This window comes from Salvelinus fontinalis, chromosome 38, assembly GCF_029448725.1.
Source record: "Salvelinus fontinalis isolate EN_2023a chromosome 38, ASM2944872v1, whole genome shotgun sequence".
NCBI lineage: Eukaryota > Metazoa > Chordata > Actinopteri > Salmoniformes > Salmonidae > Salvelinus > Salvelinus fontinalis.
The window spans coordinates 35,839,530-35,865,579 of NC_074702.1; the positions used below are offsets into that span (position 1 = coordinate 35,839,530).

General features: G+C 45.6%; 2 protein-coding genes across 13 annotated transcripts in view; one reads left to right on the top strand and one right to left on the bottom strand.

Annotated features, from left to right (window-relative positions):
* LOC129837645 (focal adhesion kinase 1-like) overlaps window positions 1-26,050 on the top strand; it is a 204,368-nt gene that overhangs the window by 40,719 nt on the left and 137,599 nt on the right. For all 10 annotated transcript variants that reach the window (XM_055903970.1, XM_055903962.1, XM_055903960.1 and 7 more), the window contains 5 exons: window positions 4,074-4,240; window positions 7,978-8,065; window positions 12,434-12,513; window positions 12,648-12,710; window positions 17,137-17,191. In XM_055903970.1, coding sequence (XP_055759945.1) covers window positions 4,074-4,240; window positions 7,978-8,065; window positions 12,434-12,513; window positions 12,648-12,710; window positions 17,137-17,191 — 453 coding nt within the window. The remainder of the gene's footprint in view (window positions 1-4,073; window positions 4,241-7,977; window positions 8,066-12,433; window positions 12,514-12,647; window positions 12,711-17,136; window positions 17,192-26,050) is intronic.
* On the bottom strand, window positions 20,585-26,050 carry LOC129837647 (cytochrome P450 2F3-like). Of its 3 annotated transcripts, none has more exons than XM_055903974.1 (2): window positions 26,028-26,050; window positions 20,585-22,957 (listed from the first exon to the last, which is right to left on the bottom strand). In XM_055903974.1, exon 2 carries the CDS (start codon window positions 22,946-22,948, stop codon window positions 21,470-21,472), a length of 1,479 nt encoding a protein of 492 aa, XP_055759949.1. In that variant the 5' UTR covers window positions 22,949-22,957; window positions 26,028-26,050; the 3' UTR covers window positions 20,585-21,469. The 3 variants fall into 3 exon arrangements, with proteins under 3 accessions (XP_055759949.1, XP_055759948.1, XP_055759947.1); XM_055903973.1 differs by having other exon boundaries at window positions 25,939-26,044; XM_055903972.1 differs by lacking the exon at window positions 26,028-26,050 and adding an exon at window positions 24,948-25,127.

Sequence of the window (26,050 nt, forward strand, 5' to 3'; positions counted from 1 at the left end):
GGCAGACAGTTACCCATCTTCTCTACCAACTAGACAGACAGTTACCTATCAACTCTACCTACTAGACAGACAGTTACCTATCAACTCTACCAACTAGACAGACAGTTACCTATCTACTCTACCTACTAGACAGACAGACAGTTACCTATCTACTCTACCTACTAGGCAGACAGTTACCCATCTTCTCTACCTACTAGACAGACAGTTACCTATCTACTCTACCTACTAGACAGACAGACAGTTACCTATCTACTCTACCTACTAGACAGACAGTTACCTATCAACTCTACCAACTAGACAGACCGTTACCTATCTACTCTACCTACTAGACAGACAGACAGTTACCTATCTACTCTACCTACTAGACAGACAGTTACCTATCTACTCTACCTACTAGACAGACAGACAGCTACCTATCTACTCTACCTACTAGACAGACAGCTACCTATCTACTCTACCTACTAGACAGACAGACAGCTACCTATCTACTCTACCTACTAGACAGACAGACAGTTACCTATCTACTCTACCTACTAGACAGACAGTTACCTATCTACTCTACCTACTAGACAGACAGACAGTTACCTATCTACTCTACCTACTAGACAGACAGTTACCTATCTACTCTACCTACTAGACAGACAGACAGCTACCTATCTACTCTACCAACTAGACAGACAGACAGTTACCTATCTACTCTACCTACTAGACAGACAGTTACCTATCAACACTCTGACGGTCCCAAATGGCTCCCTGTTCCCTATACAGCCCTATAGTCGCTGGTCAAACGTAGTGCACTATTGCTGCTTTTCAACTCTAACATCAGTGTTACACTAGTCTATACACCCTAATGGTATACTAGGGAAATTGTGTTTCCATAGCTAGGGCTGACATTGAGGACTTGTGAGAAGGTGCTTTGTGAGAAGGTGTTAAAGTCCACAGTTTGTCATTGTTATGTAAATGCCAGCTGAAAAGTACCAGTGGCCTGGCTTTGGCCCCAGGTGAGAGCAAGTCCGCCGGAGCCATGGCCCAGTGGGACACGGGTGCCGGCCTGCTTAATTCTTCCAAATGGTTCCCAGCCAAAACAATTAGGAAGAGTTAGTGCATATATTATGATACCATGAAATGTATTCTGGCTATGGCTTCTCTAAATGGACAAGCAGTACTATTGTGGCTTTTTTCTAGTTTTTCAAGCAAAGGTTTTTTAAGGGAGTATGCGAGCACACTCATTCAGTTCGCCTAGACGACTTCAGGCTAGCCACCATCTGAACTGAGGCATGCTAACGCCTTCAGATGGAAACCCTTTTGGGTAAAACACTGTATGGAAATGTGTCATATACAGTGAGGGAAAAAGTATTTGATCCCCCTGCTGATTTTGTACGTTTGCCCACTGACAAAGAAATGATCAGTCTATAGTTTTAATGGTAGGTTTATTTGAACAGTGAGAGACAGAATAACAACAAAAGAATCCAGAAAAACGCATGTCAAGAATGTTATTAATTGATTTGCATTTTAATGAGGGAAATAAGTATTAGACCCCTCTGCAAAACATGACTTAGTACTTGGTGGCAAAACCCTTGTTGGCAATCACAGAGGTCAGACGTTTCTTGTAGTTGGCCACCAGGTTTGCACACATCTCAGGAGGGATTTTGTCCCACTCCTGTTTGCAGATCTTCTCCAAGTCATTAAGGTTTCGAGGCTGACGTTTGGCAACTCGAACGTTCAGCTCCCTCCACAGATTTTCTATGGGATTAAGGTCTGGAGACTGGCTAGGCCAGTCCAGGACCTTAATGTGCTTCTTCTTGAGCCACTCCTTTGTTGCCTTGGCCGTGTGTGTTGGGTCATTATCATGCTGGAATACCCATCCACGACCCATTTTCAATGCCCTGGCTGAGGGAAGGAGGTTCTCACCCAAGATTTGACGGTACATGGCCCCGTCCATCGTCTCTTTGATGCGGTGAAGTTGTCAGAAAAACACCCCCAAAGCATAATGTTTCCACCTCCATGTTTGACGGTGGGGATGGTGTTCTTGGGGTCATAGGCAGCATTCCTCCTCCTCCAAACACGGCTAGTTGAGTTGATAACAACTTTTTTCCCTCACTGTATAGACAGTCATTTGGGACTTGAGCGTCTCACTGTAGAACTCCCCCTATCACCTGGGCGATGTTCATTTAACATTTACATTTTAGTCATTTAGCAGACTCTCTTATCCAGAGCGACTTCCAGGTGCAATTAGGGTTAAGTGCCTTGCTCAAGGGCACATCGACAGATGTTTCAACCAGTCGGCTCAGGGATTCGAACCAGCAACCTTTTGGTTACTGGCCCAATGCTCTTAACCGCTAGGTTACCTGCCGTTCAATAGGGCACACTGTAGCTACAATGTTTTATAACGGAAAACGAAAACAAGTTTTTCTTGTTAGACAAATTCACTTAGTACCTCGGACTACCTCACAATTTGAAAGTGTTTCAAAACGTCTCCCTACTGGACACAACCCGGGTATTTATGAGGTTCCCTTTTGACATTTCTACATTTAGTGTCTTCCATCCCGGTTAGGTTTAATAATGACTTCTATTCAGATGAAACAATACTAAAAGAGTTTAAGAGGTGAAAAGAATAGCTAGTCAAATAGGTGATTAAACGGGCGTTTCTTGGAAAAAAATCCAAAAGGCTTTGCCACCACATCTCTTCTGTTAGGTGTCTGGCTCTGTAATGGCAAAGCGCTTCATTTCAAAGTAGACTGCTTCTAATTTATGGTTCAATGGCCTCTAACTTCAATACCTGAAGTTGTGATGTCAGACGATGTTGAGGGATGTGATGGAACATGTCATCCCTGAAAGAGATGGGGAGGTCTTCTCGTTAATCATTTTAACCAAGCGGGGGTGTCACTTCTCAGATTGTGTCATAAACCCCACAGTGCATTTCAATGATGGATTATTTAACCTGCCCCGCGCCCCTTCCCTTGCTTCTGCACGCAATGACAATCTTTTCCTGGAAGAGAGAGAGAGGATGATCTATCATTCAGTGTAACTCTGCCAAGCTGTTCTTTCTATTCTATCTACTGTCATAGATAGATGGTTCCCCTGGAGTCCTCAAGTCACCCCTGGACTAAAGGGATGGGTGGGTGAATAGATGGTTCTCCTGGAGTCCTCATGTCACCCCTGGACTACAGGGATGGATGGGTGAATAGATGGTTCCCCTGGAGTCATCATGTCACCCCTGGACTACAGGGATAGATGGTTCTCCTGGAGTCCTCATGTCACCCCTGGACTACAGGGATGGATGGGTGAATAGATGGTTCTCCTGGAGTCCTCAAGTCACCCCTGGACTAAAGGGATGGGTGGGTGAATAGATGGTTCCCCTGGAGTCCTCATGTCACCCCTGGACTACAGGGATGGATGGGTGAATAGATGGTTCTCCTGGAGTCCTCATGTCACCCCTGGACTACAGGGATGGATGGGTGAATAGATGGTTCTCCTGGAGTCCTCATGTCACCCCTGGACTACAGGGATGGATGGGTGAATAGATGGTTCTCCTGGAGTCCTCAAGTCACCCCTGGACTACAGGGATGGATGGGTGAATAGATGGTTCCCCTGGAGTCCTCATGTCACCCCTGGACTACAGGGATGGATGGGTGAATAGATGGTTCCCCTGGAGTCCTCATGTCACCCCTGGACTACAGGGATGGATGGGCCAAGGAAGGCCCCCCCCACTGCTGTCTGTCACACTACCAATATGTCACTATGACTGCTATTCATTTATCTATATATCCTGCCCTCTGAATCACAAACTACACACTGTAGGACAATTCATTACTGTCAATTACTGTCAATCAAACTCTTCGTCCGCAAAGGGAATAGGGTGCCATACTGGGGTGCCATTTGGAACACAGCCATACTGATCTTTTTAGGATTATGACTGATGTGTTGTTGATTGAATCTCATCTCTGAGTGATTCCTCCTCTAACCTCTGTGTGTATACTGTCTACACGTCTGTCCATTGACATTGACTGAAATTCATCTCAGAGTGACTCTATAGCCTAAGTGTGTGTGTCTACACGTGTGTCCCCTGACAGGGTATCATCCAGAAGATAGCAGACATCCACAAGGTGAAGTGTGTTTCCTGTCTGGGCCTGCGTCTCAGCCACCTGCGCTCAGGAAACATCCACTGGCTGCACCCCGACATGGGGGTGTCCCGCGTCAGGGAGAGGTACGAACTGCTCCACCCTCAGGACGAGTGGAGGTAAGAACTAGGACAGAGACATACTGTATGAAGCTATATTTACACTGCTGATCCCTGGTCCCAGTTCTGTCCGTGTGTGCTGTTTGACCAACTCCTATTGTCATTGTTGCGTTGGCAAGACAGCACAAACTGATCTGGGAGCAGGCTACATAGACACGTTGAAATACTGTATAAAGCCATATTTACACTGCTCTGTATGTCACCTTAAAAGCCTTGACGCTGCCCCCTTTATGCATATTGGCTCCATGTAATTCTGCTTTAATATAAATATTCAACACTTCAACACAATATAAAACACTTCCTATGAATACCATCATCATAATGCATTATAAGCGCATGTACAGCACCTTATGAGCTTTGCATAACTTAATTTATAACTCAATTATATGAGTAAGACATCCGGGCTACAGCCTTGCCACTTGAAACGCTTGATCGTGCTTAAACTGTCTAACTAGTGCTCGCTAGCTAAAATGGCAGATTTCCTAGGACTGTTTTTTGGAAGAGGTTGTTTTGTTTGAATGGATTCAGACCAGTGGCAAAGCCACGAGGCTAAAATCTGTCATGGAACGAAGTGACCTTGTTACTAGGGAGATGTGTGCAATCAGTGGCGTTGCAAGACGCTTGGTTATTTGATCAATGTAGTAAGGGGATGAAATCAGGATTTATGTGCCTTGTTTTTTCAAATGTAAACCCACGGATGGGGAATTGGGCAGAGTTGCAACAGAACCGAAAATCCATTGTTGCCATCCTGTTAGTTAGGCCGAATGGCCTTAAATTTCCTTCCAATCTGCCTGCATAAATCATGCTTCCGCAGAAGCAGGCTGAAAACCCTCCATATGGCGTTCCAATGTAATTAGGCCTTTATAGGCTAAGATACATGTTTCCTCCTGTCTCATCACTGTTATTGGAAGGGAAATTAGACTACAATGAGAGATTCGCTGACAAAGTCAACTGAGAAAGTGTTGAGGAGGATAGTAATTAGAGAGGACTGAACTATCTGTTGATGTGATCTCAGTTTTTGATGTTGGAGCCTAATGCTGATAGATTCCCTTCTACTCCTGACTGAGTGGAGATATGGAGAGAGAAATGCCATATCAGAGATAGCAGAGCAATGTCTAGACAGCTTTTATTTGGGTGATATTTCAGACTGTACTCCCCCTCACCTCTGCTTCCTTCATGGCCAGACAGGGCAGGGTGTTGACATGTTTGGGAGGTAAAGGACGTGCTTTAGAACTTTATCCAGCCTTCCTATAAACTACTGTTCTCTGGGCAGGTTCTCACTTACCTTATTATAACTGTGTGTGTGTGTGTGCGTGCGTGCGTGTGTGCGTGCGTGCGTGCGCGTCTCTTCAATTCTGAAATGTCTCCAGCTGGAAGAATACATTTGAATAATGTAGCAGGCCTAGTTAGATGTTCCCAAAGAATAAAAACATGACAGCAGGCGTTTCATGACTCAGTTTAAACCCTGGCCACCTGTCCTTCTCAGAATTATATATGAATCCCAACTGTGATGCTCACAAATCAAGATGGAACGTAACTGTTCTGTGAATGTTCTAAGAATACTCAATGATACAATACCTTCTACCTCGCAGAACAACCTGTTCTGGTCCTAAGCAGCATTGTATTTGCATAGGACAGTAGGACCTACCATTGAACACAGTGAGATAATGCATGCTTTATACTGTAGACCACAACCACCACAGCAGAGCTCATTCTGTCTGTCCCCACCTCATCTCAGTCAGGCATCAGTGCAGAAGTAATGGAGCTAAATAATACAGAGGAAATGAATTGACTGTGTGCTATTGTTAGTGGTTCTCTGGTGAAGTTAGCTCAGGGGATACTCAGTGACTGTGCTGCTCATTCATTATGAAATAGTCTCTTTATTCAGCCTTAATTCCTTCTGGCGATAGAATAAGCCCTGTATCGTCAGTAATAGCAACAATAAAACACCATTCAGATGCTGTAGTTGTTTAACACAGGAAGTAGACCTATTGCAGTGTCCATTTGTTACATTTCTGTTGTTTAGAGCATTTCAATGTCTGCATCCCAAATTGTTCCATGTTCCCTTTAAAGTGCACTTCTTTTGACCAGGGCCCGTGGGGGCTATATAGGAAATAGGGTGACCATTTGAGACGCATCCAGTGTCAGACCACATGCTATGTGTCTCATTAGCCTTGCATTCCAAACGAGGCTGTACAAGGTTGAAAGGAAGAATGGATAATGGATGGATATCTGTGTGGGTGCGGTGGGGGGGGGGGGGGGGGGTTGACCTCGTCTCAATGCTTTCCTGCCATGGAGCGTGTTACTGCTTGTCTTTCTGTGTCTCCGTTGTTGAGCTGGTGAATGGTGCGTAGGTTACACAATAAAAGCAAGCGATTGATACATTAGGAGAAAATGATCCTAATTTACCTTATTGTCGAAGGGAAATGTATCTTGAACATTGGATCTCACAGTCGTATCAATAGCTTGTTCATGGAAGACACATTCTAGAACACTGGTTCAATGGAAGTTTTGACAGACCAGCAGACACTAAAATACTCATTCAATACCCATGACACTGTCCTCAAGCCATTCATACAGACATCAAATGAATGACTTGCCTTTTACACATAGAATCACAATGTACTGCGTCATGTACCTTCCACTGGCTGCTGTTCTATTATCTCTCTCTGGTGTAGATCACAGCTGAGTAGAAAACACCAGACCTACATTCAAAGACCATCTGATCTGATATGACAGAGCCGGGACAGGTTTTCTCTAGTCAAAGACTTTGTAATTAGAAGGAACAGGCTTAGAACAGAGTTTGAACAAGCAGCTATTTCAAGCTGTTCAGTAGTTTATTTCACCTTGTAGGTTGATCAGAAGGCTGTGGCTGGATGTTATAGTTATTCCAGGAATGATCATTGAGGTCTCTCCCTGCCAAAGATGATGATGATGTCTCTGCCTGTATAGGGCACTACTTTTGACCAGGGCCCATAAGGTTATTTTGAAACAGTGCCCTATGTAGGTAATAGGGGGCCATTTGGGACGCAGATCAGTCTCACTGATCTCTTTTTTTTATCCCCCTTTTCTCCCCAATTTCGTGGTATCCAATTGTTAGTAATTACTATCTTGTCTCATCGCTACAACTCCCGTACGGGCTCGGGAGAGACGAAGGTCGGAAAGCCATGCGTCCTCCGAAACACAACCCAACCAAGCCGCACTGCTTCTTAACACAGCGCGCCTCCAACCCGGAAGCCAGCCGCACCAATGTGTCGGAGGAAACACCGTGCACCTGGCTACCTTGGTTAGCGATGAGACAAGGATAACCCTACCGGCCAAACCCTCCCTAACCCGGACGACGCTAGGCCAATTGTGCGTCGCCCCACAGACCTCCCGGTCATGGCCGGCTGCGACAGAGCCTGGGCGCGAACCCAGAGTCTCTGGTGGCACAGCTAGCGCTGCGATGCAGTGCCCTAGACCACTGCGCCACCCGGGAGGCCCCTCACTGATCTCTTTGATCAGTTCCATATGAAAGAATCCTCTGGGAAAGTACAGAATAATTACAACGTGCTGACTTGTACCTTACAGCTTACACATTCACAGCGCTGTATAATAACACACAGAGGTTGTTAGATATCAGCATTTGGTCTGTCCTAACTCTTCTGTATCAATGTGTTCCTTTGGAACCTTGTTTCTGAGTTGTCCTTCGTCCTCGTTAGCATGGAGCTAACCATATGGCATTTCTTTCTCCACAGGTATGAGCTACGGATACGCTACTTGCCAAAAGGATTCTTGAACCATTTTTCAGAAGATAAACCTACACTGAACTACTTCTACCATCAGGTGAGAAAATAAACCATAATCAGATTGAGTTAAAACTGTCAGGTGTGGACAGAAACCATATTCAGATTGAGTTAAAACTGTCAGGTGTGGACAGAAACCATATTCAGATTGAGTTGGGACTGTCAGGTGTGGACAGAAACCATATTCAGATTGAGTTGGGACTGTCAGGTGTGGACAGAAACCATATTCAGATTGAGTTAGGACCGTCAGGTGTGGACAGAAACCATAATCAGATTGAGTTAAAACTGTCAGGTGTGGACAGAAACCATAATCAGATTTAGTTAAAACTGTCAGGTGTGGACAGAAACCAGATTCAGATTGAGTTGGGACCGTCAGGTGTGGACAGAAACCATATTCATATTGAGTTAGGACTGTCAGGTGTGGACAGAAACCATATTCATATTGAGTTTGGACTGTCAGGTGTGGACAGAAACCATATTCAGATTGAGTTGGGTCCGTCAGGTGTGGACAGAAACCATATTCATATTGAGTTGGGACCGTCAGGTGTGGACAGAAACCATATTCAGATTGAGTTGGGACTGTCACGTGTGGACAGAAACCAGATTCAGATTGAGTTGGGACCGTCAGGTGTGGACAGAAACCATATTCATATTGAGTTGGGACCATCAGGTGTGGACAGAAACCATATTCAGATTGAGTTGGGACCGTCAGGTGTGGACAGAAACCATATTCAGATTGAGTTGGGACCGTCAGGTGTGGACAGAAACCATATTCATATTGAGTTGGGACCGTCAGGTGTGGACAGAAACCATATTCATATTGAGTTTGGACTGTCAGGTGTGGACAGAAACCATATTCATATTGAGTTAGGACCGTCAGGTGTGGACAGAAACCATATTCATATTGAGTTGGGACCGTCAGGTGTGGACAGAAACCATATTCATATTGAGTTTGGACTGTCAGGTGTGGACAGAAACCATTCAGTGTTCTTCCCTCTCTGTTTATCAAAGAAATACACTATAGTGTATTATAATTTTTTTCACAACAGGTAGAGGACAATGTGTGACAACGTCAGCTGGCTATACTTCAACTGGCTGCAGGCTATATAAACTCTGTTAAATAGCTTCTGGTGACAGTGAAACGGCCCTGCTGGGGAGGTACAGTGTGACTGAGAGTGCGTTATATAGCTGTCTGGGCTGCTGGCCAGAGGTTCTTAGAGAAGAAACCCACCAGAAAGTCCAACAGCTGAAAGCTGTGTGTGGATACAGTCTGGTAGCATCACCTGCTGGGTGATATGAAAAGCAGCCATCACCTGCTGGGTGATATGAACGGCAGCCCTCACCTGCTGGGTGATATGAACTGCAGCCCTCCCCTGCTGGGTGATATGAACGGCAGCCCTCACCTGCTGGGTGATATGAACGGCAGCCCTCGCCTGCTGGGTGATATGAACTGCAGCCCTCCCCTGCTGGGTGATATGAACGGCAGCCCTCACCTGCTGGGTGATATGAACGGCAGCCCTCACCTGCTGGGTGATATGAACTGCAGCCCTCACCTGCTGGGTGATATGAACGGCAGCCCTCCCCTGCTGGGTGATATGAACGGCAGCCCTCCCCTGCTGGGTGATATGAACGGCAGCCCTCACCTGCTGGGTGATATGAACGGCAGCCCTCACCTGCTGGGTGATATGAACGGCAGCCCTCACCTGCTGGGTGATATGAACGGCAGCCCTCACCTGCTGGGTGATATGAACGGCAGCCCTCCCCTGCTGGGTGATATGAAAAGCAGCCCTCACCTGCTGGGTGATATGAACTGCAGCCCTCACCTGCTGGGTGATATGAACGGCAGCCCTCACCTGCTGGGTGATACGAACGGCAGCCCTCACCTGCTGGGTGATATGAAAAGCAGCCCTCACCTGCTGGGTGATATGAATGGCAGCCATCCCCTGCTGGGTGATACGAATGGCAGCCATCCCCTGCTGAGTGATACGAACGGCAGCCCTCACCTGCTGGGTGATATGAAAAGCAGCCCTCACCTGCTGGGTGATATGAAAGGCAGCCCTCACCTGCTGGGTGATACGAACGGCAGCCCTCACCTGCTGGGTGATACGAACGGCAGCCCTCACCTGCTGGGTGATACGAACGGCAGCCCTCACCTGCTGGGTGATACGAACGGCAGCCCTCACCTGCTGGGTGATACGAACGGCAGCCCTCACCTGCTGGGTGATATGAACGGCAGCCCTCACCTGCTGGGTGATACGAATGGCAGCCATCCCCTGCTGGGTGATATGAATGGCAGCCATCCCCTGCTGGGTGATATGAATGGCAGCCCTCACCTGCTGGGTGATACGAATGGCAGCCATCCCCTGCTGGGTGATACGAACGGCAGCCATCCCCTGCTGGGTGATATGAATGGCAGCCATCCCCTGCTGGGTGATACGAACGGCAGCCATCCCCTGCTGGGTGATACGAACGGCAGCCATCCCATGCTGGGTGGTACGAACGGCAGCCATCCCCTGCTGGTTGAATCGAATGGCAGCCATCCCCTGCTGTGTGATACAAACAGCAGCCATCCTCTGCTGGGTGATACAAACAGCAGCCATCCCCTGCTGGGTGTTAGGAACGGCAGCCATCCCCTGCTGGGTGTTAGGAACGGCAGCCATCCCTTGCTGGGTGTTAGGAACGGCAGCCATCCCCTGCTGTGTGTTAGGAACGGCGGCCATCCCCTGCTGGGTGTTAGGAACGGCAGCCATCCCCTGCTGGGTGTTAGGAACGGCGGCCATCCCCTGCTGGGTGTTAGGAACGGCAGCCATCCCCTGCTGGGTGTTAGGAACGGCAGCCATCCCCTGCTGGGTGTTAGGAACGGCAGCCATCCCCTGCTGGGTGTTAGGAACGGCAGCCATCCCTTGCTGGGTGTTAGGAATGGCAGCCATCCCCTGCTGGGTGATACGAACGGCAGCCATCCCCTGCTGGGTGATACGAACGGCAGCCATCCCATGCTGGGTGGTACGAACGGCAGCCATCCCCTGCTGGTTGAATCGAATGGCAGCCATCCCCTGCTGTGTGATACAAACAGCAGCCATCCTCTGCTGGGTGATACAAACAGCAGCCATCCCCTGCTGGGTGTTAGGAACGGCAGCCATCCCCTGCTGGGTGTTAGGAACGGCAGCCATCCCTTGCTGGGTGTTAGGAACGGCAGCCATCCCCTGCTGTGTGTTAGGAACGGCAGCCATCCCCTGCTGGGTGTTAGGAACGGCAGCCATCCCTTGCTGTGTGTTAGGAACGGCGGCCATCCCCTGCTGGGTGTTAGGAACGGCAGCCATCCCCTGCTGGGTGTTAGGAACGGCAGCCATCCCCTGCTGGGTGTTAGGAACGGCAGCCATCCCCTGCTGGGTGTTAGGAACGGCAGCCATCCCTTGCTGGGTGTTAGGAACGGCGGCCATCCCCTGTTGGGTGTTAGGAACGGCAGCCATCCCTTGCTGGGTGTTAGGAACGGCAGCCATCCCCTGTTGGGTGTTAGGAACGGCAGCCATCCCCTGTTGGGTGTTAGGAACGGCAGCCATCCCCTGCTGGGTGTTAGGAACGGCAGCCATCCCTTGCTGGGTGTTAGGAACGGCAGCGATTCAACATATAGAACCACCTAGAAATTAATAGACATTGATGGCTGATGTTCTGGTCAGAGGTGATAGGACGGCCACCTGCTGCTGTTAAATACAAGCTTTGGTGTTTTCTCTCTTAGAGATCTGAGGTAGCCTCAAGTCTCGTGGCTCATTAGTCCATGTGAGTTGGGCCCATCAGCTGCAGCTCAGTCAGACTAACTAATTAATAATATAATCATATAATATATGTAATTTAGGAGACGATTTTATCCAAAGCGACTTACGCGAGGGTGGTCCAGGGAATCGAACCCGATATCCTGGCATTACTTTACCAGCTGAGCATCTGATGACAACCACAAGTAACTGAGGACCTCTTTCCATCTACCTATTGCTGTCTTACAGTAGATTCACAATGCTAACTACACTACCTGTCACTACTGTAGTAGTTCTCTTTGTCATGGAGAATGACTACATGTTGTCATGGAGAATGACTGTGATGATGTTTCTCGGGTCAAGAGTGACTACATGTTGTCATGGAGAATGACTGTGATGATGTTTCTCAGGTCAAGAGTGACTACATGGAGAATGACTGTGATGATGTTTCTCAGGTCAAGAGTGACTACATGTTGTCATGGAGAATGACTGTGATGATGTTTCTCAGGTCAAGAGTGACTACATGGAGAATGACTGTGATGATGTTTCTCAGGTCAAGAGTGACTACATGTTGTCATGGAGAATGACTGTGATGATGTTTCTCAGGTCAAGAGTGACTACATGTTGTCATGGAGAATGACTGTGATGATGTTTCTCAGGTCAAGAGTGACTACATGTTGGAGGTAGCTGATCGAGTCGACCAAGACATTGCACTTAAATTGGGCTGCCTTGAAATCAGGTGAGTTCTATTTCAAATACTTGATATTTGATATCTTATAAACATTGAATTCATGTACTCGTCCAATATTCCATAATTAGATATACATTTTGACTACTCACAATTTGTTTATTATCTTTTGTTTTCTGTTACAGGAGATTTTTTAGGGAAATGCGAGGAAATGCCCTGGATAAGAAATCAAATTATGAATTATTAGAGTAAGTGAATATTTTACTTAAAGGCCCAGTGCAGTCAAAAACTAGATTTTACTTGTGTTTTATATATATATTTCCACACTTTGAGGTTGGAATAATACTGTGAAGTTGTGAAAATTATAATAATGCCCTTTTAGTGTAAGAGCTGTTTGAAAAGACTGCCTGCAATTTCAGCCTGTTTTGGTGGGATGGAGTTTTGGCCTGCCTGCTGACATCACCAGGCGGTAAATTAGTTAATAGACCAATAAGAAAGAGAGTTCTAAACCTGTCTGCCCATAACTGCTTGTATTCAGTTTCCCCCTCCCCACTCAGACCACTCCAAGACAGTCCTAGCAAAATTCTTGTCTGAATTTTTGCTAAGAAGCAATTTTTGTTTATTTTTTGACAATTTTAACAAATTGAAACAATTCCAGTACTTAATTGTTACATAGAAATAATTTATATTGAGATTTTTAAAAATGGCTGCATTGGACTTTTAAAATGATGTATTTCTGTATTAACATCATGCACGTCATTATCTTAACACTATCTATGAACAGAGATCCTACATTTCACCTCTATGAGCCTCTGTGCTGAGCCTTTGGCCGTGTGTGTCCTCTCCTGGTTAGACGTATGTAGGCCAGTGTAAATTGACTGCCTTCCTCGTGAACCTCTCACTCTGGACACTTTGCAAATGGCACCCTATTCCCTATATCTCTGGTCAAAAGTAGTGCAGTATGTAGGGAATAGGATGCCATTTGGGACGTAGTCTCTGTTGAAATGTGTCTGATCTATTTATAGTGTTAGAATAATTTATCCTCATTCTCATCACCTTCTACAGTGTCATTATAATGTCCCCACACCCCAGTGATGGCACTGTGATAGTGTGAACAGGACCCCCACTATTTTATAGCCCTTTCAATTCAATTCAAAGGGCTTTATTGGCATGTGAAACCTATGTTTACATTGCCAAAGCCTTTCTCACTCTGGGAGGGTAGCTGCCCGATAATGTCTGTCAGTTTAACCAAGGATGTGTCTAAAATCGCACCCGATTCCCTTTATAGGGTCCTGGTGACCCTATAAAGGGTCACCAGGACATGCAGTAGGCCCTGCCATCATTCAAAATGAACTGGACTGTGTGTTTACAGGCAGTAGGCCCTGTCATCATTCACTATGAACTGGACTGTGTGTTTACAGGCAGTAGGCCCTGCCATCATTCACTATGAACTGGACTGTGTGTTTACAGGCAGTAGGACCTGTCATCATTCACTATGAACTGGACTGTGTGTTTACAGGCAGTAAGCCCTGCCATCATTCACTATGAACTGGACTGTGTGTTTACAGGCAGTAGGCCCTGCCATCATTCACTATGAACTGGACTGTGTGTTTACAGGCAGTAGGACCTGCCATCATTCACATTGAACTGGACTGTGTGTTTACAGGCAGTTGGGCCTGCCATCATTCACTATGAACTGGACTGTGTGTTTACAGGCAGTAGGCCCTGCCATCATTCACTATGAACTGGACTGTGTGTTTACAGGCAGTAGGGCCTGTCATCATTCACTATGAACTGGACTGTGTGTTTACAGGCAGTAGGGCCTGTCATCATTCACTATGAACTGGACTGTGTGTTTACAGGCAGTAGGGCCTGTCATCATTCACTTTGAACTGGACTGTGTGTTTACAGGCAGTAGACCCTGCCATCATTCACTATGAACTGGACTGTGTGTTTACAGGCAGTAGGACCTGCCATCATTCACTATGAACTGGACTGTGTGTTTACAGGCAGTAGGGCCTGTCATCATTCACTATGAACTGGACTGTGTGTTTACAGGCAGTAGACCCTGCCATCATTCACTATGAACTGGACTGTGTGTTTACAGGCAGTAGACCCTGCCATCATTCACTATGAACTGGACTGTGTGTTTACAGGCAGTAGGCCCTGTCATCATTCACTATGAACTGGACTGTGTGTTTACAGGCAGTAGACCCTGCCATCATTCACTATGAACTGGACTGTGTGTTTACAGGCAGTAGGGCCTGTCATCATTCACTATGAACTGGACTGTGTGTTTACAGGCAGTAGGCCCTGTCATCATTCACTATGAACTGGACTGTGTGTTTACAGGCAGTAGGCCCTGCCATCATTCACTATGAACTGGACTGTGTGTTTACAGGCAGTAGACCCTGCCATCATTCACTATGAACTGGACTGTGTGTTTACAGGCAGTAGGACCTGCCATCATTCACTATGAACTGGACTGTGTGTTTACAGGCAGTAGGCCCTGCCATCATTCACTATGAACTGGACTGTGTGTTTACAGGCAGTAGGGCCTGTCATCATTCACTATGAACTGGACTGTGTGTTTACAGGCAGTTGGTCCTGCCATCATTCACTATGAACTGGACTGTGTGTTTACAGGCAGTTGCAACAGCGCGACTTTAGATCATTAGAACGCATTCGCCAAAAGCCACAAAATATCAAATCAAATGTATTTATAAAGCCCTTCTTACATCAGCTGATATATCAAAGTGCTGTACAGAAAGCCAGCCTAAAACCCCAAACAGCAAGCAATGCACGTGTAGAAACACCTGAATGGATTTCTTAAAATACCACGGGAGTCCTCATACATTTGGAAACGTTACAGTTCTATTGATCAAACAACCATGAAACGGCAGGCTCTCGCTCCCTTAGTTGTTTATGCACATCAACAAGATCAACAACTAATGCTAGCCAGAGCGAGATGAGCTAAAATCTAACGAAGGAACATTAGATAAACCCTCTCAAACTTGTTCAGCTAGTTGTCCGTCAAAATTGCATTGATAAACAGTGGGGAAGCCTACTCGTCCTTCTTAAGCTTGCTTGCCAATCCATGCTTGTCCCAACCAAGCACCAAAGCTAACTGGCTAAAGTTGGCTAGCTTGCTAGCTAGCTACTTAGAGACACAAATGAGAGAACACCTCACTCTGACCGTTTTACTCGCCCTAGCAGAGTTGGTTAGGCTGTTTAGAGCGTTTCTGACTAACTATTCGTTTTTTTGCCTATGTTTACTGACACCGGTCATATTCAGCAGGTGTTGCGCGTTCGTTAATTCATCAGTTATTCTGCGCTCTGGCACACTCAAATGAGAGTGTTCTGAAATCGGTGTAGCTAGATATATAGCCAGAGTGAATTTGTGAACATGAGATATGTTAGCTAACTGGATAACAGTCATTCAAGTTCTAGTTAGCTAAATAAAAACTGTGTATAACCACTAAAAAATGACATGAGGGGAAAAAGTCAGTGCATCCCGAATGGAAGCAGCAAACAATGTACCAGGCCAGCTGTGATTTACAACCTGATAGCAATATTTTCTGAAATGTATTGGTGAATTATATTAATCTTGCATTGAACTGCATTAATCTATTCTGCAAACAATGCCTTAGTGTATGCCATTGAAATTCATTTTGTAGTATAAACTGGGAATTTGATGATGTTGAGTGATATTATGATTGTCTGTTTGTTTCATATCTGCAAAGCAGTTAAAACGCTATCGTTTCCAATTTAACTGAGCAGCTTCACACTGTCACCACTGGTTACGACAGAATCCTGGCTCTGGCTTATTCACAACAAATAGATGCAATCTGAAGATTTGACCAGCCACAGCGTGTAGGCTATAGCTACTGTACGTCCCAAGTGGCACACTGTTCCTTACATAGTGTGCTACTTTTGTCTCATTATGTAATGCACTATAGGGAATACTGTGCCATTGGGGACGCAACCTATATCAGGAGCTAGAGTTTTATGTTCCTCATTGGAGAACGGTGGTGGAGGCGAAAGGCCGTTGGTGACTTTATGTTCCCGAAGCAAATGATTTGTTTATTCTGGACATATTTGCGTTAGTATGTATTTTCTGACTGTGTGTTGCAGAGCCAGAACAACACCACTCCACCACGCTGGGATATTAGTCAGCCAAACTGCCTGGGTGAATGGTGATGTTATATATCTAGACCAGACTGTGTACCTGGCCTATACAGAGAGGGACCGCTGGCTGGCTCTTAACCAACTGATAGGGCTATGGAGGGGTGGTGAGTGTGTGGCGTTGACTACACAGAAGCTAGCTATGGAAATGGACTCAGTCCTGTTGCCATCTACCAGCTGACAGGTGCTCTATCTGGAGCCAACTGAAAACAGAGTGGTGCTTTAAGAGGGAATTATGCTGTTTTAAAAACAATCTCTTTTTAAATAACAATTTTTTTTAGAAGTAGTGTTTTCACATGACAGGCTTGATACAGAGTCAGTGACAATGAAAATGGCAACAAAAAAAATTGATATAAATAAAAAAAATCACTACTCTGGTTATAGTTTAATTCAATTTCCCCTACTGCTGACCTCGTTTTGGTGAAATGAGCACACATTCTTGTTGATCAATGCTGTAATGCAGTACTCTTTCTGCTCTGTCCTCTGCAGAAAAGATGTGGGTTTACCAAGATTCTTCCCCAAGAGTTTGCTGGACTCTGTGAAGGTAAGAAACCTTCATTGCTCTCTTTCCCCATCCTGGGGGTTCTAACATAGGCATCTGCAAACAGGGAGATGCCATTGTTCAGATTGAATCAGTGTCATCACCTGGCTGGCTGGTTGCTCCTCATAGTCTTACCCCAGAGAATAGGTGTCCCAGTTCTGCACAAACCTCACAGTCCTGATGGAAACTGTTCCGGTGAAATGGTCAAGCTCTCTCTTCATCCTTCATCCTCTCTGTTTCTGTGTCTGCCCTTACAGGGCTCCAGACTGTGACCATTTACTCACATTTTGCGACCCTTTGACCTAGCTGTACGAGTTAAATGTATTACTAGTCACACTGGTGCGATCTGCACATCTTACCTGGTCACCTCAATCAAAAAGTATTTTGATTTTGGGCAAATAAAACCATGAATTTGTCAAACAGTAAAGTGCATTATCCTCATGACTCCTATAATAAAAGTGTTGTCCCTGCCACTGTGCCCGGCTGCTGGCATGAGCAAGCCTCTCACTCTCTCTCCCCCCTTGTGCACTGCCAACAATGCCTGCCTCTCCCTCCCACGGATGCTTGCTTCCAGCACACCAAACCCCAACCCCTGTCACTCAAGCAGGCAGCACAGTTCTTCAAAAGAGAGTGTAAATAAAAAGGCCTAGAAACTGCTTCTTCATTAGAAATCCCAGATCACACTTGTAGGTGATGTCGTGGCGACATTATCTAGCTTAGCTTATGTGCAGAAACATATCATCGGGTCTAATGGTCGTGTCGTGCCGATCTTCGCATGTGCAGGTCATCAAATCAAAGGCAATTCTTCGATATACAGTTGTTTTTTATGAAAATGAAAACATATCAGTTTGTCAAATTAGGTTTTGCCTTTAGATTTCGAGAAAGCCCCAAACTGTGATGTTGGGCTTGTGGGTTTAGAAACTCTGTGGTTCCTCGCTGTTTACATTCTCTCAGCATGCAATCACTGCATGCACTCAACAGATTCTTCCAAAACAAGAAGGATACCGCTTTCCACGTTGCTTCTTGATATGAATCCATGTGTTTTCTGTTCTGTATTATTTGTTTGTGTGTCTTGCTGTCTGCAAAGCGCTAGTCAGTTGGTCTTAGGAAGCTGGCATATGCCTAAATTAATGCTAATCTCTAACTAGCTAAAAGCCATTTAGAGCAAACAGGATCTCTAATACAGATTGCTACTAGCCAGCAGTGGTGGTGCTGTAAGTCAGGGTGTTTGTCCAACGGTATGAATTAGAGAGCCTGTATTCTTTATATCTTTGTCTAAATATAACATTAAATATCAAATGTAGTTGGGGTATCCTGGGAAATACTGACCAACACTTTGGTTCCAGTGGCGGTCGGTTTCGTTTCAGATAAGGGAGGACGATTATTATTATTTTATGCATGGCCTTATGTCTGTTACAGTATGTTGGATGACTGACATTCATATTCCATTCAACCAGCTCAATGTAACATTGCTAGGTTTAGGCTACTTACTACATGGGTTCTATCAACCTGAAGTACCCATGTACCCAAACCTGAAGAAAAAAAATTGTGCTGTTATACAATACATAGCCTACCGTATATTACACATGGCAGAAAAACATCAAACAAACTGATTTAAGATCTTTGGTATATTAAAGGGCTAGCCTATACTCCAAAATTAAACACATTTGAGTAATGGCCTTTGAGTGTGGACTGTATCATTATGCATACTGTATGTACTGGTTACCTTATGCTACGCTCCAACATTTCTATCCATGAGTCTGGGAGAGAACCTATAGGCCCTAAGTGAAGGCCCTATAGGCCCTTGGTTCACTGATTGTGCAGGGCGGCTTACAATTAGTTTACGATTATAGTGCATTTTTGTATGATTTGGAATAGCCAAATAATAGTGATTTTATTTGTGTTTTTTCATAATGAATAGGCTGACACATTACCTTTAGCTACAGAATGTCTCACCACCGTGCGTTTCCATCTCCTCCTCGCTCTCCTTCATTCCTTTCTCAAGCGTGCAGCGGGGCTGTCAACAATTTAGTGAAATATGTTTCGTTGTGAAAACATGTTACTATCGATGTTCCTGAAGAGTTTTCACTACGTTTCCAAATGTAAGCACTGGGTAACTGCAGGAACAGGGTTCAAGAGACCATGGCATACAGAGTTTGGGCAGAATATCACATGAAGCACAGCTCTGCTATAAAACTCAAGTGGGTTTTCCGGCATCATTGAAAGACTGACCGTCGCGAGTGCGCGGCCTCCATTCACTATTGGAGTGCATACGGATTACATGTATTTTTCCCCCTGTTCCTGTTCCTGCCCATTTGATAATGGGACATTCTAAATCTAAACTAATTTGACATCTCAGTAAAGACAAGATTCAATTGAGAATAGACTGCTGGGTGAAAATATGATGACTTGATGAGAACAGCCTGAGGTAAGGAATGGAGCACAAGCTTTATTTTTTTGACTTTCTCAAATCATCAATAGCCTATATTAGATACATGCAGCCAATATATGTTTTGATTTCTAAGACATTCTAGTTTTGTATCATTCATGACTAAAGTTGCCAAGTAACTCTAAATCTAGTGTATAGGACCTTTTACACTCAACATAGCCACTTCATATGCACACTTGCTCCAGAATGGGAAAAATATCCTTTCTATTTTATTCAGCTAAGTTCAATTCTATTCTTCTAACTATTAAATCATATATAAAATAATGGCATGGGACTTATAAGCATATCTTGTCAGCTAAATGATCAAGCCTACAGTCTATGGCATGGAGCATAGCCAGATAACATACAGTAGACCAACTCATATTCTATTCTTCTGAAATACTTTTGACTCAGATCATAATGTTTCTTTAGACCTGACTAAAATAAATAATGGATTTATTGTGATGGTGTATAATAAATAGATTTATTAGACTTTTTAAATTCGGATGTTCTGAAGGCACACATCAACTTGTTTATGTTAATGAGCTGTCAACTACCGTGAGACCGGTAGTCTTTTGCATGACAATAACCGTCTGACAAAATGTCATGACCGCCACAGCCCTAGGAAAGACAAAATATCTAAGTGCCTTTGAACGGGGTATGATAATAGGTGCCCGGCGCATTGGTTTTTGTAAAGAACTGCAAAGCTGCTGGGTTTTTCACTCTCAACAGTTTCCCGTGTGTATCAAGAATGGTCCACCACTCAAAGGGCATCCAGACGTTTTGATAAATATACTGTATCTCTACCTGAAAATACACGATCGAAGTGATTGATCATTGGTGTTCGGCAGTCATAAAAGTTTGCCTTATTTACTTAGAAGAACTAGTAAAATAGTGATTTTGTCAGACAGCATAGGCAGCAGCTCTATACAGATGAGATGATGACTTGGAATGAAATAATAAAGTCATCAAATAAAACAAATGTTTTATTAAAGTAAAGTACTGTGAATACATGATGGTTAATAAGTGATCAGCAGTAATGGGCCGTCACTACCATCATGGGACTTTTATTAATGGTTTGATTCTGTGTTACAGCATTCAACTCGCATAGTGCATTTAATGTTAAAACATTTTTTTGCTGTGATTTAAAAATAAATTATGGAACCGAAACCGAACTGACCTCAAAAAGCACTAATTGCTCAGCACTATTGACTAGGATCATTCAATTTCTCTGTCGATAAGTCTAATGATGCTATAACTTCTAACAGTAACTGTATCCACTGGTGAGTTGGTAGAGAGTGAGGTGATTGCCATCTAAGAGCCATCTTTTTTTGCAGCAGTGCTGCCTCATACACATTGACTTAGTTGCTGAGACACAAAGACACTGATAAAATGAAAGATACACTGGTACCTAGATCTCCTGACTGACAGCCGGCCTGGGAAATGGGCCTCCAACTCTCATCAAATTACACGGGCCTGAATCCTCAGTGTACATTACATTACTGTCTGGTACACCCAGCATATCTCCTCCCCGCTCTTCCCTCCAGGACCCTGAGTTTCTCCTGATCCACCTATACTGACCAGAAAAATCCAAGCATTCGTTGTTAAAGGACACGCATCACAAAGCATCACAAAGCATCACATTGTCATGAAAAACAAAACAAAAAACAGACACCCGTCCCTCAGTGGAGGCTGCTGAGGGGAGAACGGCTCATAATAATAGTAATGGCTGGAACAAGCTTATGAAATGGCATCAGACCAACCTCCTGGTGCTGTCCCTACCTCCCTCATCTCTACTCCTCCTCCTCCTCCTGAGTGCTCCTCCTGTGGTTCGGCTGCAATTCCCCTCCTGGTCAGCGGGGTGTAGCAATGAGCTGGTAGTGACGCGGCACGTTAGTGAAACTGCTGAACTCTGGGCTGAGGTCAATGCTGTCAGGTCCTCCAGGGCAGGAGAAGGAGAAATGTTGCAGCAGTGACACCAGGAACAGAAAGATCTCCATACGAGCCAGAGACTCTCCCACACAGGCACGCTTACCTGCAGAGAAAGCCAAGAAGGCGGGGTTCTTCTGGAAGTTTCCGTTCTGATCAAGGAAGTGATTGGGATTGAAGGTTGTGGGCGTGGCCCAGTGGTCCTGGTCTCTCAGAACAGAGTGCAGCATTGGAAGGATCACGGTGCCCTGAGGGATAGTGTACCCTCTGAATGAGATATTCTTGGTGGCATAGTGCGGGAGGTTCAATGGGGCGATGTCCAGGAAGCGCTGCACCTCGTGGATGACGGCTTCTGTGAAGGGGAGGTACTTCCTGTCCTCCATCTGAGGGACGCGCTGTCGGCCAATCACTGTGTCGATCTCCTGCTGAATGTGCTCCTGAATGTCGGGGTATTTGAGGAGCAGCATGAAGGCGTATCTGAGAGTGGTGCTGGTGGTCTCTGTTCCTGCAAGGAAGAGGTCCAACACTGTGGACACCAGGTTCTCGTAATGGAACTCAGAGGAGGACACATCCTTCTCCTGGTTGAGTCTGGTGAGGAAGGAGTCTGTGAAGTCTCTAGGGTTGCCTGGGTCAATGGTCTCCTGGTGCTCGTGGATCTTTTTCATCACAAAGCCTCTCAGCTCGTCCATCTGGCCGAACACGACTTGCTGTCGACCAGGCAGGCGTTCCATCAGCCAGGGGAAGATGTTGTACAGCTGTCCACAGGGGCTGCTTCCAAAGCGCAATACAGCTGAGAGGATGTTGAGCAAGTGCAGGAAGTTGTCATCGTCATAGCCGAAGCGCTGGCCGAACACCAGGGAGCAGATGACGTTGGACACGGTGCGACTCAGGAATGGATGAGGATCGAAGGGCACGGCTTTAGTGGCATCCAGACTGTCTATGAGGTGTTGGCTCTCCTCCTGTACCCACTCCTCCATCCTCTTACGGCCCATCCCAAAGTCTCTCAGCGTGGTCAGGGTGAAACGACGCAGCTGGCGCCAACGCTCCCCATTACTGATGGCCAGGCCGTATCCCCTGGTAACTAGGACCAGGAAGGGGACAGGAGCTCGTCCTGTGAAATCCTCAGCCTGGTCCACCAGAGCCTCCTTGACTGCCTCGTACCCCACCAGCACCACGGCTCGCTGGGGCCCAAGATACACTGTCATCACTGGCCCATACACACCACTCCACTTGGTGAGGGTCTTGAAGGGGGCCTGTTTGTCGATCTGATGCAGGTTGCCTAGCAGCGGCAGGGCGCAGGGTCCAGGGGGTAGATGGACATGTCTCTGTCTCCTCAGCCTGAACAACCACAGTAGAAGCAACAACACCAGGCCTCCCAACACCACGCTACTACACATCTCCATTGTTCCAGCCTGCAAAACAAACAACAACATCTCTTGCTATTGTTCTTCTTGTTATGTAGTACTATATTGCATCACTCCAATATTGAATCCTTCTGCGCGGCAGGATACATTCAGAGTAAGAATTTTCTGATTAGTCCTGTGTACTGGGTTATGTTGCGGCTGCCCCCCTTAAATAGCTGCAGCGGCACTACTTCCACCTCTTCTCTTTCTCTACGCATTCCTGAGAGGATTTGCTAGGTAAGAGCTGTATCTTAGTGTATAGGGCAGACCTATACCCACAGCTATTCAATAGCTTGGAGCAGCTAGCTAGCCTCCCCATCTGGGTGCTCTGTTGTCCCCCTCCAACCCCCATCCTCTTTTCCCTTAGAAACTCACATACAGCTCTATTACACTGCCGGTGTTACACAGAGAGAAACTACCATGTCCAGTCTGGTGTTTCGCTGTGAGAAAGGAAAGGTGTCTCTGTCCACAGGCAGCGGCCTGCGTCTCAGAAGGCGGAGCCCAGCAGTCAATCTGAAACACACATAGCCAATGCTGCCGTCCTATGCATAGAGACATTAAACACTGGACACTTCCTTTTATACTTTTTTTCACACGGTGTATTTATACACTGGACTTTTGACACGTTATCATTCTAATATAATTACTACTGTACATTTCATTTTTTGTTAGTGTTTATACACACCGCGTATTTATATACTGGACTCTTGACATAGCTAATATAAAGTATTTACTAGGGGTGTAACGGTTCGCTAAACCCACGGTTCAGTACGTATTGCGGTTTTGGCATCACGGTTCGGTTTTGGGTCTGATACAGCGGAAAAATGAAATTCCAACCGTTACTGTAGTTAATTTTAGCAGTTAATAAAAGTTTTAAAAAGCATCCTTGGACCCGTTCTGAAATGACCTTGGGCTTTCCCACCGGCCAAATATGCATTAATACATTTTTCAATGTCGACAAGAGACCCGTTCCGAAAGGACCCGAGGACGACCAGTTCCGTATAGACGTGGTCGGATCAGAGTGAGGGAAGCAGCAGAAAAGTCCATTTGTAAGCTACTTTATTCACCAGAGCTGATACAGCGTGAGGGAGAGCATGCGGAGGAGGGGCCTTGCGAGGAAGAGGTGCCTTGTGGTGAGTGTACTGTGAGCAAGTGAAACAGGAGCAAGAAGGAGGGAGGGAGAGGCAGCAACCAACCGAACTGACTTGCGCTACTATACTAACTTCTAGCTTGTCATAGCTAGGTTGTTTATCATCCAATATGATTACGTAGTACCTGTCTTGACTGCATCAAACCTTGAGAAGCTAGTTGGCTAAGATAGCTAGCTAAGTTAGCCAGCCAGATAGCTAGGCTAATTGAGTCTTCATGTGCTTTCTCCCTGTCCCACAGCATTTTTCTGCACCCGCTATAACATCTTCTAAACTGTGTACGCGGCCAATACATTTTCATTTGATTTAACGTGCTTGCCGCCGGCCTTGGCAGCCTCTCACAGTCCCAAAGAGCAAACTGAGAGAGGCAGGTTGAGCTCCCATGCGTACTGAATACATTGCTGGAGGGCTACGAACTCCAGTTCCGTTGCCGGTACCGCATCAGTTCTGGTGCCTATGTCTCAGGGTCTTCTGGTGTTGAAGCCCTGGTTGACGGAATATTTCTGAATGGTTTCAGATGAAAGGAGTGTCGACCTCCATCCTAACCCCTCATTCTGGACAAGGGTTCTGAGTGATGTGTGAACCGGCCATTACAGTTGTCCACATACGCTTCTGTCGCTGGTTAACTAGGGGCTTCCCCCAGCGTGCTGTGAGAGGCCGGGGCAATGTACACTTAATTTCACAGACGCAGCCAATGCAAAAGGTTTTATCGGCTTTCGTTTGCTAGCATGAGAGAGTTCTGGGCCAGGGCCTACCTGAACAGACTCTCATGTTGTTACTGCAGCGTTTTGGCTGTCCGGCAGGCTTTTGCCTTTTGCTGTGGTGGTGCATTCTTTTGGAGGAGTTACTACCTCGTGGGCCCTGCTCAGAGTTCCCCTCTCGGACGTTTGCGCCTCAGCCAGTTGGGTGCTGTCTAGCACATGTTGACCCATCTATGTGGTCATGAGGGCTGTTCTTGGTGTTGTATCTGCTTCCCTGGGAAGGTGGCGCAGGGACACATGACTGCTCTGAGCTCAGTCCGGACTGAACTTTGCTCTTTGTCTGGCCAAAGACTAGTTCACTGATTAATCTGGTACTGTGATACCATATTGGAGTGATCCAATATTGTGCTACATAAGAAAGGCTACATACAGTATGTAACCATGGTTATGGGAGGTATTGGATTACTTGGTTATGGGAGGTATTGGATTATTTGTCGGTGATCTACGGCGCCTTGAATTCCCAATTCAATATTATCCACAACAATTCCACAAATTCAAATGTAATTCCCTCAGGCTTTCAAGCTCGTCATGTCACTATTCAGACAGCCTACAGTAGCTATACTGGACATGTAGGAATACACTCTTAGAAAACAAGGTGCTATCTAGAACCTAAAAGGGTTCTCCGGTTGTCCCCATAGGAGAATCATTTTCTGTTCCAGGTAGAACCCTGTTGGGTTCCATGTAGAACCCTTTCCCCAGAGTTCTACATGGAACCCAAAATAGTTATACCTGTAACCAAAAAGGGTTATCCTACAGGGACAGCCGAAGAACCCTTTTGGAACTATTTTTTCTAAGAGCGTAGATTATTAAATACAAATCCTACAGAACATTTTGATACTGTGCATTAATTCCATTACCTGGGAAATGTACAAATATTAAATTCCAAAGATTTAAATGTTTTTAGAATTATAATTCACTTCCAATTTAAAAAAAAATCCAAACTGTCTAATTTCAATTAAATTCAAATTCCATAACTGAAAAAAAATACAAAATTGAATTAAAAAACATTCTCCACTTCAGGAGTGAATTCAAGAATTGAAATGGAATTTCTAATTAAATTGGAATTGACTCCTGGACTAACCTGAAAATCCTTACTCGGAATGTATCCTGCGGCACGGAAGGATACCATATTGGAGTGAGCCAATAGCTCACATAACCATGTTTACATACTTAACCTTTGTTGTTGTTGGTTC

Bases quoted from the DNA above. Each gene is read 5' to 3' on its own strand.
- LOC129837647 (XM_055903972.1), bottom strand. From the start codon at position 25,028: ATGGGTCAACATGTGCTAGACAGCACCCAACTGGCTGAGGCGCAAACG. The intron at 22,958-24,947 runs GTAGTAACTCCT...TTTGTTTTGCAG, and splicing joins CTCTGAGCAGGGCCCACGAG to GCTGGAACAATGGAGATGTG.